General features: G+C 43.4%; 1 protein-coding gene across 2 annotated transcripts; it reads left to right on the forward strand.

Moving 5' to 3' along the window:
• The first annotated feature begins 6,178 nt into the window (after window positions 1-6,178).
• On the forward strand, window positions 6,179-15,684 carry serpinf2a (serpin peptidase inhibitor, clade F (alpha-2 antiplasmin, pigment epithelium derived factor), member 2a). 2 transcript variants are annotated; one of them, XM_061739143.1, is made up of 9 exons: window positions 6,179-6,271; window positions 8,523-8,588; window positions 8,678-8,906; window positions 10,528-10,671; window positions 10,765-10,807; window positions 11,938-12,083; window positions 13,006-13,148; window positions 13,783-13,978; window positions 14,748-15,684. In XM_061739143.1, the coding sequence occupies exons 2-9, from the start codon at window positions 8,538-8,540 to the stop codon at window positions 15,263-15,265; spliced, it is 1,470 nt and encodes a 489-aa protein (XP_061595127.1). In that variant the 5' UTR covers window positions 6,179-6,271; window positions 8,523-8,537; the 3' UTR covers window positions 15,266-15,684. The 2 variants fall into 2 exon arrangements, with proteins under 2 accessions (XP_061595127.1, XP_061595128.1); XM_061739144.1 differs by having other exon boundaries at window positions 13,804-13,978.
• The last annotated feature ends 321 nt before the right edge of the window (window positions 15,685-16,005 follow it).

Below are 16,005 nucleotides of genomic sequence, written 5' to 3' on the forward strand. Positions count from 1 at the left end.
GGTGCTCAGATTTGAAGTATTCATGTCTGTTTCGGTATGTTCAGAGTTTAGTATATTTAGAATATTGTACTTCAGCCAAAAAAGTATCTGAAACAGTTTAGTCTGCTGGTAAACAAAACTGAAACATCCAGAGACTCTGGAACGTCATCCTGACAGTTTGGACTCACAGAATCAAAGCTTTACTGCTGTTTGGGACTTTGGTTCAAAATACAAGAGTTAGGAAAGCACTTTGTGAATTGTGATGTAAACAATCTCCTGATTGTACAGAACATCACTTGGCTAATTCAACATTTGAAGTGGACATTGGTGTGCTTCTCTGTTACCCCTTTTACACCAAGCTGGTTCCAGGGCTGGTTCTGGGCTAGAGCCAGACTTAGCACCAGTTCTTTGGTTTTACACAGCCTAAGCACCGGCTCCTGGCTCTCAAAACTGGTGCTACACCAGCCCCAAGTCTTTGCTGGGCCAGGTCTAGAACCGCTTTACGTTGGGGGCTACGTGCTTACATCAAGGGCTGGGGGCGGGGCTGGGGGCGGTGTTACTGAACAACCAAAGCAGAATAAACACGGAAGAGCGCCGTTTTTAAACAACGGAGCGTTGAAAACGGCGGTTAAGTTAGCAGACTCTTTTATTATTACATCAATTTATTTAAAAATGGATGTAAAACAGAAGCAGCAGTGGTCTACGGTACAATCCATCAACAGTAACGTCGGTGGGCTCCGTGCCCGCCGATGGAGCGCAGCCTTATGTTTGTTTATGTTTATTGAAGGATCCCCATTAGAGACACATGACTGAGCCTCTAGTCTTCCTGGGGTCCTGAATAAAACAAATACAATACAGATGTACAGCTAAAAATAAAATTTAAAATAAAAACAGAAAATAAAAATAAAAAATAAAATAAAATACAAAGAACACAGATACAAAGAACAAATTCACATTATAAATCAAAAGAACAGATTTACAAATCACAGTTATGTACTTGGCAAATTGGCTAGGTATATCTTGATATTCTTTTTGAAAGTAATTTTGCTATGTATTGTAGAAAATATATTTTTGGGCAGTGCATTCCAGAGGGTTATTGACCTATATATACCAGTATGTTTCAGACAGTTTGATTTAGGTGTTGTTTGTATTCTTATGTTACCAGAAGCTGCTCCCCTGGTGTTGTAACCATGTTCAGAAGTCATTTCTAACTGGTGAGCCAAGCTATACGGCTTGCCAGTGGAAATAATGTTCCGCAGTAGCATTATAAGACTCACTGCTAATTTCTTTTCAACCATTAGCCATGCCAGATGTTCATGCATATAACTAATACTTGTCATGTATGAACAGCCTAATGCCAGACGAGCCGCTTTATTCTGCGCAATCTGCAACTTTTTCAAATCAGATTGTGTAGCTGATGACCAGATAACAAGGCAGTATTCTAAATGAGACAAAACCAAAGAATGAATAACAGATTTCATTATCGAGGGAGTGATGAAAGCAGAACACTTCCTAGTCATACCAATTCCTCTTCCCATTTTGACGACAATATTATTTATATGTTTGGACCAAGATAGAGAGCTATCTATAGTTACTCCCAGAAGTTTTATAGTGTTCACCTGTTCTATTTGTGTGGTGCCAATTGACAGTTTTAACTGAGGACTCTTACCTAACATGTGTCTAGATCCAAGCACAATGGCCTTTGTCTTAGAAATATTTAACACCAGCTTGTTGCTCTCAATCCATTTGTAAATGTCTGCTAAAGCCATATTTAAGGTGTCAGTTACAGCTTGCTCAGATGTGTCCGCGCTATATAATGTTGTTTCATCGGCATACATAATTGTATTAACATTATTTATACCCAATGGTAAATCGTTTGTGAAAATAGAGTATAACAAAGGCCTTGCGTTCCAGCTCGCTCCCAGCCCGTCCCCGCGGGCCGGGAATTTTTATTAAATAAATGGATGTAATAATAAGAGTCTTCTAACTTAACCGCCGTCTTCAACGCTCGATCCATTTATTTAAAGGTATTGTGACATCATTTTTAACATGCTTTTAACACTATTAAAAGTCTTGGCCAACATCCCTCAAATGTGTCTAAAAGAGTGTAACAAGAAAAACTTCACTCTAGTACTCTTTTCCTGGCTTTTTATTACAGTGTTTTTTTGCGCCGTGAAAAATGCTTCCTTTCCCCCCTTTCCTGTCAATCATTGCGCCGCTCCTCCTCCCAACCTCCTCCTCCTCCAGCCATATGCTCACAGCGGCGTCGGAGAGTTAAGCCGGGAGCGACAGGCGAAGCATTCACGGAAAAACAGGAGGGCGAACCCCAGCAAACAATCATAAAAATAAAGGCATGCAAGCAGCACTGTCCCCTTATCTTAAGTCCAGTCAGTGGCCGCGGGTCTTCTTAGCAGTTTTCCTCCGGTGATTAGAACAAAAGAGCCTCTAAACAGCTCCGTGTTAAGCCTCATTTATGGTTCCGCGTTAAATCGACGCAGAGCCTACGCCGTAGGGTTCAGCGTATGGTGCGCGTCGCCGCGTAACCCTACCCCGTAGGCTCTGCGTCGGTGTAACGCGGAACCATAAATCAGCCTTTATGGTGCGCTGGAGAGGAGAGGAGACAGGGAGCTGGGTGGAGGGGGCGGTGATTTAGCGGATCGTTACGTAACGATCCGCCACCAAACCACATGCGCTGTTTTTGCATAGTTATGCGGAAAATCCCAGAAAGCACACAATACACTGAATGTTAAAAGTTCGTTGTTTTTTGGGTGTAATTGATGTCAATACACCCAACAAAACACAAAAAATCAAGAAAAATGTGTTTTTCATGTCACAATCCCTTTAATAAAAATTCCCGGCCCTCGGGGACGCGTCCCCGGTACTGGTTCCGCGTTACACCAATGCAGAGCCTACGGCGTATGTTACGTAACCTACGCCGTAGGCTCTGCGTCGATGTACGCGGCGATGCGTGCCGTACGCCGTAATTTCTTAACAGGCGTAGCTACAACTGATAGATTTCATCTATTAAACCAATATTTATCTTCCTAAATGATTTATTTCATCTAGCGTAATTCTCAACAGAGCTTCAGGTTTTTCCCCCGGGAAGACGGCGCAGGTTGAGCCGGCTGAGGAGCTGCTGTGCCCCGGTGCTGCCGGCTCTTGAGTCCAATTTCTTAACAGCCGTTATTTGGATAAACTGAGCCCAGGTAGGGGATCTTAAAGGTTACTTTTAAGCCTGAAAAAATATTAAAACTTAAAGTGCCATATTAACAGCGCTACAGCTGAAATTAAAACAGCTTTTGGCTCTCAGCTTCCTGATCAGGGTGGGGATGAAAACGAGGGGGAGTGGTGGTGACGTATACAGTAACGTGATGACGTGGCTCTCTGGCCAGCTGCAGGCCAACACCAGCTGTGTAAAAGCAACCGGTTCTTACTAGAACCAACCGCGAACCGGCTCTAGCACCAGCCCTGGAACCAGCTTGGTGTAAAAGGGGTATGTGATGTCAGACATATTAAAACTGGTGCAACAATTAATTTCTATCTTAGACGACAATGTAAGCTCATTTCAGATGTTTGATAGCAAGATCTGAAATGATGATCATGAAGATTAAATCCAAATGAGTGTTAGATAATATTAAACAGCATCATGGGTTGTAATGAGCTAAGATCATAGTGAATAAGAACTGGACACCTCCTGTGATGTCAACCACTGGTTCCTGAAGAGTTTTTCTTTCTACATTGTGGTGCCATGTGGCAAATGGGAACTAATAAACCTGGAAGCTGCCTGGAAAACATCTACTGAACATCAATGTTAGCCACTTGAGCTTGGCTTCATTGCTTTACGCTAATCTGTGATGCTAAGTCATATTAACTTACATTTATCCTGATCGAAGCGGTCCAAAGATCCTCATTTCAAGCATTCGTATTTACACGATATCTGAAATGAGGACCAGAAGAGCTACAACCAGAACCAGCAGAGCGGAAACCAGGACTAGTAGAGCTGAAACCAGACCGAGTAGATTTCAAACCAGGAGTAGCAGAACTTAAACCAGGACAAGCAGAGCTATGTTGGGACCTCCTGGGTTGTTACTCCAGAGCTGGACGTGTTCAGTCAGGAAAGCCTACCACTTGGAAGGGTTCTGAATGTTCCAGCTCCTTCAGCTGATCATGGAGGGCCTCTGGAACGGTTACAGCGAGAGCTCCAGTTTCAGATCTCATTTTGTTGCGAACATCAGAAATGGCTGCTGCATTTAGCTGATGCTGCAAGCTGCCTGCTCTCAAGTAAACTTTGGCCTCAGACCACTTACAGAACGACCAACGGTGGCATAGAAACGGTGACAAGAGAAGAAGTGGGGTTCACAGCCTGCATCGTGGACAAGAAACATTTATTTTGACTATCAGTTTTTCTTTCAAACAAGATTTCAGATCAACAGGATTCATTTTTTCTGGGCAAAACCAGAAGTCCTGAAGTGACCACAGGGAGAGACGTCTGTGGCTTTGAAGCTCGAACTGGGCGGTCAGACCAGGACAAACATTCGCCCACGCTCTGCTGACACAAAGATCCATGAGGCACCGACCAGTGTGCAGAACATTATATAAGGTCATGCTTGCAGAGCCGTGGAAAAGTCCATGAATACCCTCTTGTCATTCATCTGTGGGGGTGGAAACTCAAAAAAAGCCTGGAATCAAGTGTCCCTCAGCTTTTAGCTTAACTATGAGCTTTTATGATGCGTTCCATTTAGCTCTGAAGGAACAACTTGGAGTGACATCATAGTCGGTTTTCCATGAGTCGAGTCAAAAAACCCCCTTCCCAAATGTAGGATTAGTCGCTGCTAGCATTGTTAGCTGTAATTCTTTCAACAACACCATATGTGGTGTGAAGCTCTGATATAAAGTACTTTGTGTAGGTCTCAACGTGAGCAAAACAAGACAGCTATTATAGATGCTCAAGTTAAGCCTGGATTATGGTTCTACGCTACACCAACGCAGAGCACACGCCGCTGCCGTGACGCCGTCGTGAACCCTTCAGACTTCTCCGTCACTCCATTTCGCAGCAGCGCAGTACCCCCCGCGACCGCTAGGGGGGGGGGGGGGGTGCGTTCTTTTCCTGAATGGTTTATCCGACTTTTCCGGTCACAGTGAATCAAAGAGATGAGGACAACTATTGTGCAAAAAACAAAAAAAAACACACGCGAAGAAAAGAGCGCTGAAAGTTCACGACTGCTTCACGAACCAGAAATGCGTTGCCACCAAGCGAACCAATCACAGCCCTCTCGGTCTGCGACCTCTTGACGCGTAGTTACAATTTTTGGGAGGTGCACGTCAGGTACGGCGTGGCCTGCGCCGTGTAGTGCTCATTGCGGCGCAACCTGCAGCGCACGCTCGGCGTGGATTTAACGCAGAACCATAATCCAGCCTTTATAGCTGACGTCCTGCAAGCAGCACATGAGCTAACGCCACCGACACTGAAAACACTGGGAGGACCCTCACATCCAGATGTGAGGGTCCTCCCAGTGTCGGTGGCATTCCAGCTAAAACGTCTGCGTAAATATGAAAGATTAACTTCAGCTTTGTTTCGTTTTGCTCACTCTTGATGTCAGGTTTATTTTACTTTCTGCGTAGGTAAGCAGGATTTTCTTTTTGTTGGTTACTCTTTGCATCTCAGCAGATGTTTAAAGTTTTGAGAATTTAGCTGTTACTTAAGTTAACAAGTAAACCCTTCTTCATTTAATCCAAGGAACATTGTTGTTTAGTTCATCTTCACGTCAATCAAACAAGCTTAGTCTGTAAAGATATTAGCTATTATATATCGCTTTGTTAGCCAAGTTTAAATGACTTGGATAACAAAGCAAAACTAAAATCTAATGATGTAAAGTTTAGATTTGTTATGTAGTTTAATTTATTTCTCAAATATAATTGAGAGATTTACTTTTTTAGCTTTGTTTTTATCCATTCTCTTTTACATTTATATCAACCAAGTTTTTTTTATGTATATGTTATGTTTATTTATATTATATTATATTTGCTGTAGATCATCACCAATGACATAGTATAGGCTAGATTAACATGATTAGATCCTCTTTCTGCATTTTTCATTATTTAATTGAAAAAAGAACTGAAGAAGTTATTTGTAAAGTTTGTAACAACAACAACCGGTCCAGGCTGATGATTAACCAGCTAAAGGGGGTGACGGTAGTCGAGTCCAGCCGCTACACTCTTCAGCCACATCTGTTTTTACTCGTTTTTACTCTGCTCTCCTATAATTCCTTTCAGGAATTAAAACACAGGCCAGGTGAGTTTGGATCATTTTTTATTTCACAAAAACCCTCTCTAAGTGGTATCTGAGGACAAATTTCCAACCAGTTATTAGTGGTGCTACAAAAACTTCATACCAGGTCAGATTTGACTTCCATTCAGATGGATGAAGCTTCTCAGATCTGCTGCTCCAGCTGACATATAGAAATATCAGCTGACCTTCCATTGGTGCTCAGATGTGAAGGATTCATGTCTGCTTCAGTATGTTCACAGTTTAGTATATTTAGAATACTGTACTTCAGCCAAAAAAGTCTCTGAAACAGTTTAGTCTGCTGGTAAACAAAACTGAAACATCCAGAGACTCTGGAACGTCATCCTGACAGTTTGGACTTCGTTTACCCGCAGAATCAAAGCTTTACTGCTGTTTGGGACTTTGGTTCAAAATACAAGAGTTAGGAAAACCCTTTGTGGGTTGTGTGTGATGAAAACAATCTCCTGATTGTACAAACAGAACATCACTTGGCTAATTCAACATTTGAAGTGGATATTGGTGTGCTTCTCTGTGATGTCAGACATATTAAAACTGGTGCAACGATTAATTTATATCTTAGACGACAATGTAAGCTCAACAAGGGATTTAGGTATGTAGGATTTAGATATGGTTGTATTTTTATGCAAAATTATGTTTCCAAGTCATGTGAACTCGACAATGCAAGAATTTTATTTCAGAACTTTTTCCAACTGTGTCACAAGGAGGCACTTCCTTTGATTGGTCAGATCCTTCCATAAACCAGCAGTGCAGCATTCAGGAGGAGAAGCTTAGTACAGCAGCACCAAGCATCTATCTTCGTCCTCCGTTGAAGGCTGCTAGGCAGCGCTAACCAGAGGATGATGGCTGGACCGACTCTGGCCATTCTCCACCAGCTCAGTCCTCTGGTGGACCAACCTTTTTATTCTGATCATTTCAGGACCCTTTCAAGACTTACCAGGTCACCAGCCACCTAGTATTCAAGTTCCCTCTGCCATTCTTGGCTACCCTTTACACAGTCACCTTAGCTGCTAAGCTCGGCTGACTTGTGGATGACCTATGGGGAATTCTGTCTGCAGGTCCCAGTGAAGCTCAACCAGACCTCGTTTCATCACTGGTAGCACTTTCAGTCACGACATCTGAAATGAGGAGTTTCATTTTTTTTTTCATTTTATTCTTTATTTCATACAAAAAACAAAACAATTTAATACAAACACAAATACAAATGTTCCTAACTTATGAATGAAAAGGGAGCAGAAAGAAGAAGAATCTTATCTGATCTACCCCTTTCACAAATAACATAAATTAAAAATAATAATAAAAAAAAAAACAAAAAAAAAACAACTAAGTGAATAAAAACAACTAAAATAACATTAAAATAACATTAAATAAAATTACCACCGTCTACGGGTATGTCAATCAAACTCAACATTTTTCGTTATATTTCCTTAACATACAGGCTTTAATTGTTCTTTTGAATGTAATGTTTGATTTGGATTCTTTGTTTTCTTTGTTCAGATTGTTCCATAAATTGATTCCTTTCACAGAAACACAACGTTCCATCAATTTTGTCCTGCATCTTGGTTTTATAAAAATCTCTGTTCCTTTTAAGTTATACTTGCTTTTTCTTTTTTCAAATCTTTTCTGAATGTTGATTGGTAAAGTTTTTTTTAATGAGCTTTAAACATAATTTGCAGAATACTATGGTCTACTAGTTCATGAAATTTCAACAAATTTAACTGAAGGAATAATGGATTTGTTGGATCTCTATATCGATGTTTGGACTGATTTGATCAGAATGAATGTAGAGTAATATTAACAAGCATCATAGGTTAGCATAAGCTAAAACAGATAACATGTGGTAACTTAGCTAATGGGTCTGTGTTGCCCATTTCTGGGTTACCGGGGGTTGGGCGGGGTCAGTTCTTACCAATATGGTGTTTTGCAGAGAGATGAAAAAGAGGCTTCAAAAGCACTCTTGGTGATGTCACAGGGGTTTATCCATTTGTTTTCATGAGGTCTAAGTTGGTAACCTAAGTAAGGTGAATGAGATCCACGTGGCGTCTGGGCCCTTTTTTAGATTAACCAGGGTCATGAACAGTCATCTCCTGTCTCTGTGGCGCCGTCCAGTGGTCCAGAATCAGACCTGCGGGTGACCTCACAGGGGGCTCGTCCGGTTTTTGTCATTCATACTGTGATTAGGCCTAAGTAAACTAACTAGACTTGTATGATCAGTTCTGGTTCATGTGTCTTTTTCCAGGCAGGTTGTTTGGAAATGATGCTGCATCTTCTTCTTCTTCTCTGCCTCTGCCACCTGGAACCGACTGTAAGAAGAATCTTAGTCTTGGAGGATAGTTTACTAGATGTTCCACCCTTCTGTGACCTGCTGAGTGAACCTTGTCCATCTGCTCACAGGAGGAGTCCAGCAGTCCAGATCCAGATGTCTCCAGTATTCCAGCTGATGTGAAGGAGAACAAAAGCAGCTGTGGAAGAACATTCAGCCCTGAGGAGCGCAGGCTGATAGGGGGCGACGTAGAGCAGCTGGGCCTGGAGCTCCTGAAAACACTGCCCATCAGCCGGCAGCAGCCAAACGTCATCATCTCTCCTCTCAGCCTGGCGCTTGCCCTCGCTCATCTTACTTTAGGTTTGTCAGCATAATTTCTTTTCTTCAGAATCAAGAGTTTTCCCTGATGCTTAAACAAATAGAACCTCACATTCATCACTTGACGGAAACATGGTCCATTTCCATTTGAGCTCCGGCCCAGTAATGACTAAACATTCTGCCTCACAGCAGGCCAGAGGAACACATCTGCTAAGATGTTTAAGGCCATACACTGAATAGTTTTCATGACATTTAAAGCTTCCTATAAGCACACATAACCACTGCCAGTACAAGATGAAGGACTGGTCTCCTAGGGACTTGGTACAAGAATGTGGGGTTCATGATAGAGATTTTCTGCAAATACCCTAAAACACTGTCAAATCCTGTATGAGTCAACCGAAAGAAACAACTTCTGGGTTAAAACCTGTGTGGAAATAAGAAACCTTTGACTTCTGAGTTCTTGAAGCAGAAGTCCAATGTGACCTGCACCAGGTCACATTGGGCATCTGACCTACTCTCACTTACTGTACTGTATGTTACCTAGCTAGGTTTATTTTCTCAAGTTTGAAACTTGAATCACGAATCTTTCCCATGTTCTTCTGAAAGCTTCACAGATTGTCTGAGGAATCATGACCGATCCTCTTATGGCACTTTCGCACTAGGACTTACTTGGCCCGACTCGGCTTGGCGCGACTTTACACGGCTCCACACGTGTGTTTTCGCACTGCCAGGGGAGAAGTGGGCAGGTTGGGGTGAAGCTGCTGTGACGTACTCGATTGCGCAACCGCTTTGTTCATGTCGGCGCTGATCAGAAATCAGCTGGAGCCGCGAGCGGCTGAGAGTAAAACAGCCCGTCTACATCCCTTTTTTAATTCTCTCGTCAGTCACCAGGTTTATGAACATCTGCACCTCAGAGTTAGATCACCAAACAGACGTTTTGCGCTTTATAATAAAATCGCCGCGAGCCGCGAGTCGCTCTCGCTCTGACTCCCGCTTCCTGATTCAAACGTTTGACGGCCCCGCCCCCCGACCAATCAGAGGCGAGGAGGGTGGTGACGGCCCCGACCCCGACCAATCGGTGGCGAGGAGGTGGTGACCTCAGAAATAGTCCCTGCTCAGCCCGCAAAGAACCAGGCTGAAATGGTTACAGAAAAAAGTATCGACTTGGAACGGCTTTACCCGTCTCAGCCCTAGTGCGAAAGCGCAAAACGGGTAGAACCGAGCTAAGGTGATACTAATGCAAAAGCGCCATTAAAGGCCTTGCACTCCCCCACACAGAAGCCTGCACTCTACAAACCTAGAAAAGGTTCTGTGTGGAACTGTTCCTGGAAACCAACATGGAACCCCAATGTTCATTGTGATTGATTGGATAAAGGTTTTTATCTAAATGACAGTAAACATGTGACATCAAAGGTGCTTGTTATCGTCAAAGATGTCTTGTAATCGGCCTCCAGCATCCTGTGGAGTTCACCTTTCATCAGCTCACCTCATCAGCTTTGCTTCTCACAGCTTGTGATTTGTGATTGATTTTGTCTACTTGAAAATCTTTAACAGGATAGGCAGCCGGAACCAGGTTTCAGTGCCAGCGTTCAGCTCAGCTGTTCTTTCAGGTTAACAAGCTCATAAACCGCCTGGTTTAATGACCGTGATCTGATTCTCGTAGGCGCTCGCAACGAGACGGAGAAGCTTCTTCTGCAGAGTCTTCGTGCAAGCAATTCTCCGTGTTTCCACCATGTCCTGGGAAGCCTATTACCTCATTTAAGCCACACATCGTTGGAGGTGGCAGCACGCATGTACCTGAGACCAGGTTTGAGATGACGAGAATTATTAGCGCTTTGGTGCAAATCTGACATACCGGTAATCTGACATTTTATTTTTCCTTTCTCTTGTTTCACCTCAGGATTTAAAGTGAAGTTGTCGTTTGTTGAGGAATCTCTGGCCAGGTATTGGACTCTTCAGAGTCTTTGGAGTTAAAGAAAAAATAGCTGTAAAAACTACTGCCACAGGCCAATGACACGTCCAATCAGAATTCTGTACCTTGGGAGTGTGGATCAGTGTGAACAATTCAGTCTCAGTCTATAATGTTATACAACTGTATTTGTCCAAAGCGGAAAGCAGAGAGGTTTCCCAGGAAGTGTTGGGAATGTTCTTAAAGGGGACCTATTATGGCATCTAATACCTATTTTAAACAGGCCTTGAATGTCTTAAAAACAAGCTTTTGAAAGTGTATTCCACCATGGTACCGAATTAGTCCGGTATGGTACCATAGTAGTCCACCACAGTACCAAAGTAGACCATCCATCCATTATCTATACCCGCTATATCCTTTGCAGGATCACGAGGGTCTGCTGGAGCCTATCCCAGCTAATTTAAGTGAGAGGTAGGGGTCCACCCTGGACAGGTTGCCAGTCTATCGCACATATAGAGATAAAGAACCAGACATACACTCACACCTACGGGCAATTTTGAAACATCAATTAACCTACTATGCATATTTTTGGACTGTGGGAGGAAGCTGGAGTACCCGGAGGGAACCCATGCAAGCACAGGGAGAAAATGCAAAAAACTCCACACAGAAAGACCTCCGGGGAGTCAAACTAGGAACTTTCTTGCTGTGAGGCAACAGTGCTAACAACCAAGCCACCATGCTGCCCTCAAAGTACACCAATACCATACCATAGTAGTCCACCACTGTACCAAAATGAGTTTCATTTAACTGAGTTTTACAACCGCTGGGTTGGTTGGACAACTAGGCATTCACTGGGTTTCCCAGCAGCTGAAATGACAACATAAACTTCAGACTTGTTACAACTGTTATGAAATATAACATACTGAATGGGATTATGTTAGATCAAACTAAACCAACTACACCCTGAAATGGAAAATGTTGGAGGTGTAATAGAAAGGAAAAGAGGGTATGACAGTATAAACATCTTCCTGAATGGGTGTTTCTATATCACTGTAAAATCCAGGGGAATGTGTCACTATGATGATGGAAATTTATTTCTGCATTGAGTAAAAGAAGTCATTGTGGATGTTGTTTTAAAATTTCTGTGGTGTTCTCCACCCTCAGGTACCAGTCACAGCCCGTTCCTTTGGTGTCTGTAGAGGAGGTCAACCAGTGGGTTGAGAACATTACCAATGGTCACATCTCCAACTTCCTAGAAAGTATTCCTGATGATGTGGTTCTAATGCTCATGAATGCTGTTTATTTTAAAGGTGAATCATCCCACCAAACATCCCTCATAATTCAGTACATTCAAAGGTATTCAACCTTCTTGATGTTTTATGAAGCAACATGCATGCAAAAGCATGAGTTTGAAAAGTGAGGGGCATGTCCACCCTGTTCCCAGTGGAAATTGCGCCCTTGCGCCTCACAGCGTTTTATTTTCACTCGCTTTATTTTTTATTTCTGCAGTTTTCATTATGGACCAATCTGTGTGCTGAAATATGGAGAACACTGGAAACAGCTCCGCTCGACTCAGACAAGGGCAAATTGCACTCAGCTCCAAAACTTTATGGGCGTGTTTGCGCCGGCATATCATTAGAGCAAAATCTTTTGTGAATAGGACCTTAAAGCGGGGCAAATTGCGGGCGCAAATTGCGGGCGCAAATGCGGCGCAATTCACAGCGCTATTTGCGGGCGCAATCTATTCTTTGTGGATTTGGCCCTTAGTGGTCAGTAGAGGAAAACATGTTTTTCTTAGTTCCTGGATGGATAAAACCCATAATTGAGGATGTTGGTCCCTGGGGTGGGACTAAATGTTGGATAATTAACAGGTTGTGTGAATAGGTTAATAGTATCACAGATTTCATCTGCACTCCACCTCCAACTCCTACACTTCATCTGCAGCTCCCTAGAGACTAATTCACAGGATTTGTGGCAAGAAAACCCAATTCATTGAGAAATGCCCCTCCTGTACCAGGACTTCCATAGGTAAGATGCTGGTACAAAACAGCCCAGGGTATGATTGGATGGTCTGGTCTGTTTTGGCAGTGTTGGGGAACCTGTACAGCTTTAGGATGAAAGGTGTAGGGTCGTTTCTAACTATAACTATAGGGTCTATTTACCCTGTTTTTTTGTGGGGCACTTATAGACTTCTACTAAAAAGTCCATGTTTTCTTCCACTGTCTTTGTCAGGTCAATGGCAAACACAGTTCGACCCCCTGGCAACCACAAAGGGAGTGTTCTACCTGGACAGCCAGACCTCAGTCTCAGTGAACATGATGAAATCTGCTCAGTACCCGCTACGGCTGATGGATGATCCAGAACTACAGGCTCAGGTAACCCTGACTTCTAAAGCCTGGGATATACTTGCTGTTGGTGCTTGCGTTCGCGTGCACCACCAACCGCAACGTCGCTCGCGTAGTACGTTTGGAGAGCGCGTCGTACCGACGGTCACCGATTGGGGGCAGTAAGCAAAGCAACAGTTGGAAAAGTGATTAAATATTTAGTAGTAGCGGTAGTAGCAGTAGCAGATTAGAACAACGAACAAGTTAACATGACACCATTGGATGATGTAGGAGATTATAACATTGCTTTGGTTGCGATCTCGGCAAAGGAAACAGCGCCAGCGACCTCCGCGTCGTCACTTGTGGCCAGCTGGTATCTGACCGGGACCAGCGGCACTTGCGGGCAGAGCGAGAACTGCAGGTCACGTGTCTTTTTGAGAATGTGCACGTCTACGCGTCAAATGAACGGAGGACACGCGTGGCGGCCATGATGCGTACGCGTATGCGTTTTAACTGCAAGTATATCCCAGTGTTTAGGAGTCTCTTAACAGGCTTGTCGCCCATGGATTCAATGAGTCATTGATCTCAGTGTAGGCCTGATTTTATTCACTTAGTTCCTCTTAGTGATCCAGAAAAACAAAACAAAACAGAAAAACAAACTAGAAACACTGTCTCTCTTGATCAGATTGCCAGTTTTCCTTTCAAGGGAAACACCAGCCTCTTCATCGTCCTACCCACTGGAAACGTGTCATCGGTGCTTCCAAAAGTGAACTTCTCTGACCTCTACAGACGTCTACCTCAAGAAAAAACAATGCAGGTCAACTTACCCAAGGTGAAGCTGCAATACCACCAGGAGCTGGAAAACGCGCTGACCAGCATGGGTGAGAACAGATGTTCATGCATCTTCAAGCCAAAGCATCATGATCAATCAAGAAAGCAGTGATATTGGTAAAGGTCATTAGCTTAAGAAAATGTGTTCCCTCCATCCATCCATCCCTTCCTCTTCCCATCCACTTCCTCTAGCTAGCCTGAGGGGTTCCCTAGCCAGCCATGAAATTTAACATCTGTAATTCCTCCCTCCTGCGTCTGACTCTCTGTGTAGTCTAGGGTATCTGCCCCTGATGAGGTATCCCATGACAAACTGGTCCTGGGGGATGGGCCAGACTTAGAGCGAGTCAAGATAAGATGATAAAGAAAAATCAAGTTGCATGGTGCTACTTCTCTTGCTTTGGGTTACCGGGGTCTTCACATGTTGCATAACTCTTCCTGAAGTTTTGAATCCTCTGTGAGATCGTGAACAATGGCCTCCCAGAAGTCCCTCAGATGTGGCCGGTGACATCTTACACTGGTCTTACGCCACGACAGTGAAGCATCTACATCCTTTTTAAGTAAAAGTAATACCAACTAGAGTGGTTGCAGAAATAAAAATCACCTGCCAAAATTAATGAGATTATGGATATCCCTGACCATAATCTTTGGAAGGACATTCATTGAACGAGAAACACGGTTGTCGCATGATAGTCTTAATATTAATTCAATACACACTTGATCTTTATCAGCGTTTCAAGGTGTTACTTGGATTTTTGCAGCAAAACCATTATGGAAACGTGGTTGGTGACCTTCCTCTCTCTCTCTGATTGTCTCTGTTAGGGCTCGGCTCTCTGTTCTCAGGCCCGGACCTCTCCGGGATATCTGACCAACCCCTCAGGGTGTCGAGTGTCCGACACGCCAGCACCTTCGAACTCAGCGAGGAAGGCGTGGAAGCGTCTGCCACCACTGCTGTGACGTCCATGCGGTCCATCTCCTTCTTTTCTGTCAGCTCTCCTTTCCTCTTCGCCCTCATCGACGATGCCTCTCTGGCCCCTCTCTTCATGGGCATCGTCACAAACCCTGCCCCTGACGACGACCCCATGCCTAGTGACGATCCCCATGGCAACAGCACTATGAGCGACCAACCTGGGACAGACACAGTGTGGAAAAGAGACATGACAGATGAGCAGAACATCAGGTTGTGTAGCGATACTGACACAGCAGAGAACAGCAGCATGAAGACATGCAGCGCCCCCAGAGATGAGGAGGAACAACTGCAACTGGGACAGGAGGCCAGCAAAAGGCAGAACAAGACACGGGAAGACCAAAATGACTCTGTACCAGCTGGAAACGTTTGAGTTCAGGAGTTCAACAGTGCAACATTTCCGAAACACTATGACCGCTAGTTAGCCGAGCTATGTTGTCCATAAAAACTTATCAGCATTTATATATCATCTTTTTGTAATTTTCCTTTGACGAAACAGAACACTTGGGTTTCGTAAGGTGTCAAATGTCTCCTTTAAGGCTACATTCACCAAAAATTCAGACCGTTTATAAAAGAAACTTTTTTTCACAACTTGTTCATTATGAGTCGTTTCTTTCTCTACAGATGTTTTTTTTTGGTTTTAATTATATGATCGGTCTTCTCATTGGTCCAGCTCCCTTCCAGAGACCTGTGAAGCAATGAATTGAGATCTGGCGCCACAAACGTCTGACCTGAAATACAGGGTTTGTAATTTCTGTTCTAAGGTTGTCCCTCAATAAAAACATCATATGAACCCGAGTAAAAGTGGGCTACTTGTGTGAGGTCCGGGTTGAAACGAGTGAATAACCTGAGTCCCTTATGGTTTCAGTGTTATTGGCCCCAAACAGGAAATCTCTGCAGATCAAATACAAGAGGATTACAAGTGGAAGGGAATTGGCTGAAAAAGTGGCACGATGTGAAGATCTCATTTAACGTAGTTTTGGTATGCACAAACATATTTGTTGGTATTCTTCCATTAAAGACAAAAAAACTCACAATGTTCACCGAAATAACTTTAAACCAACAACAACAAAAAAATCCGACATTGCTTTTGAAGAGGGATTCAATAGAACT

This window comes from Cololabis saira, chromosome 14 (assembly GCF_033807715.1).
Source record: "Cololabis saira isolate AMF1-May2022 chromosome 14, fColSai1.1, whole genome shotgun sequence".
NCBI classification, from domain to species: Eukaryota; Metazoa; Chordata; class Actinopteri; order Beloniformes; family Belonidae; genus Cololabis; species Cololabis saira.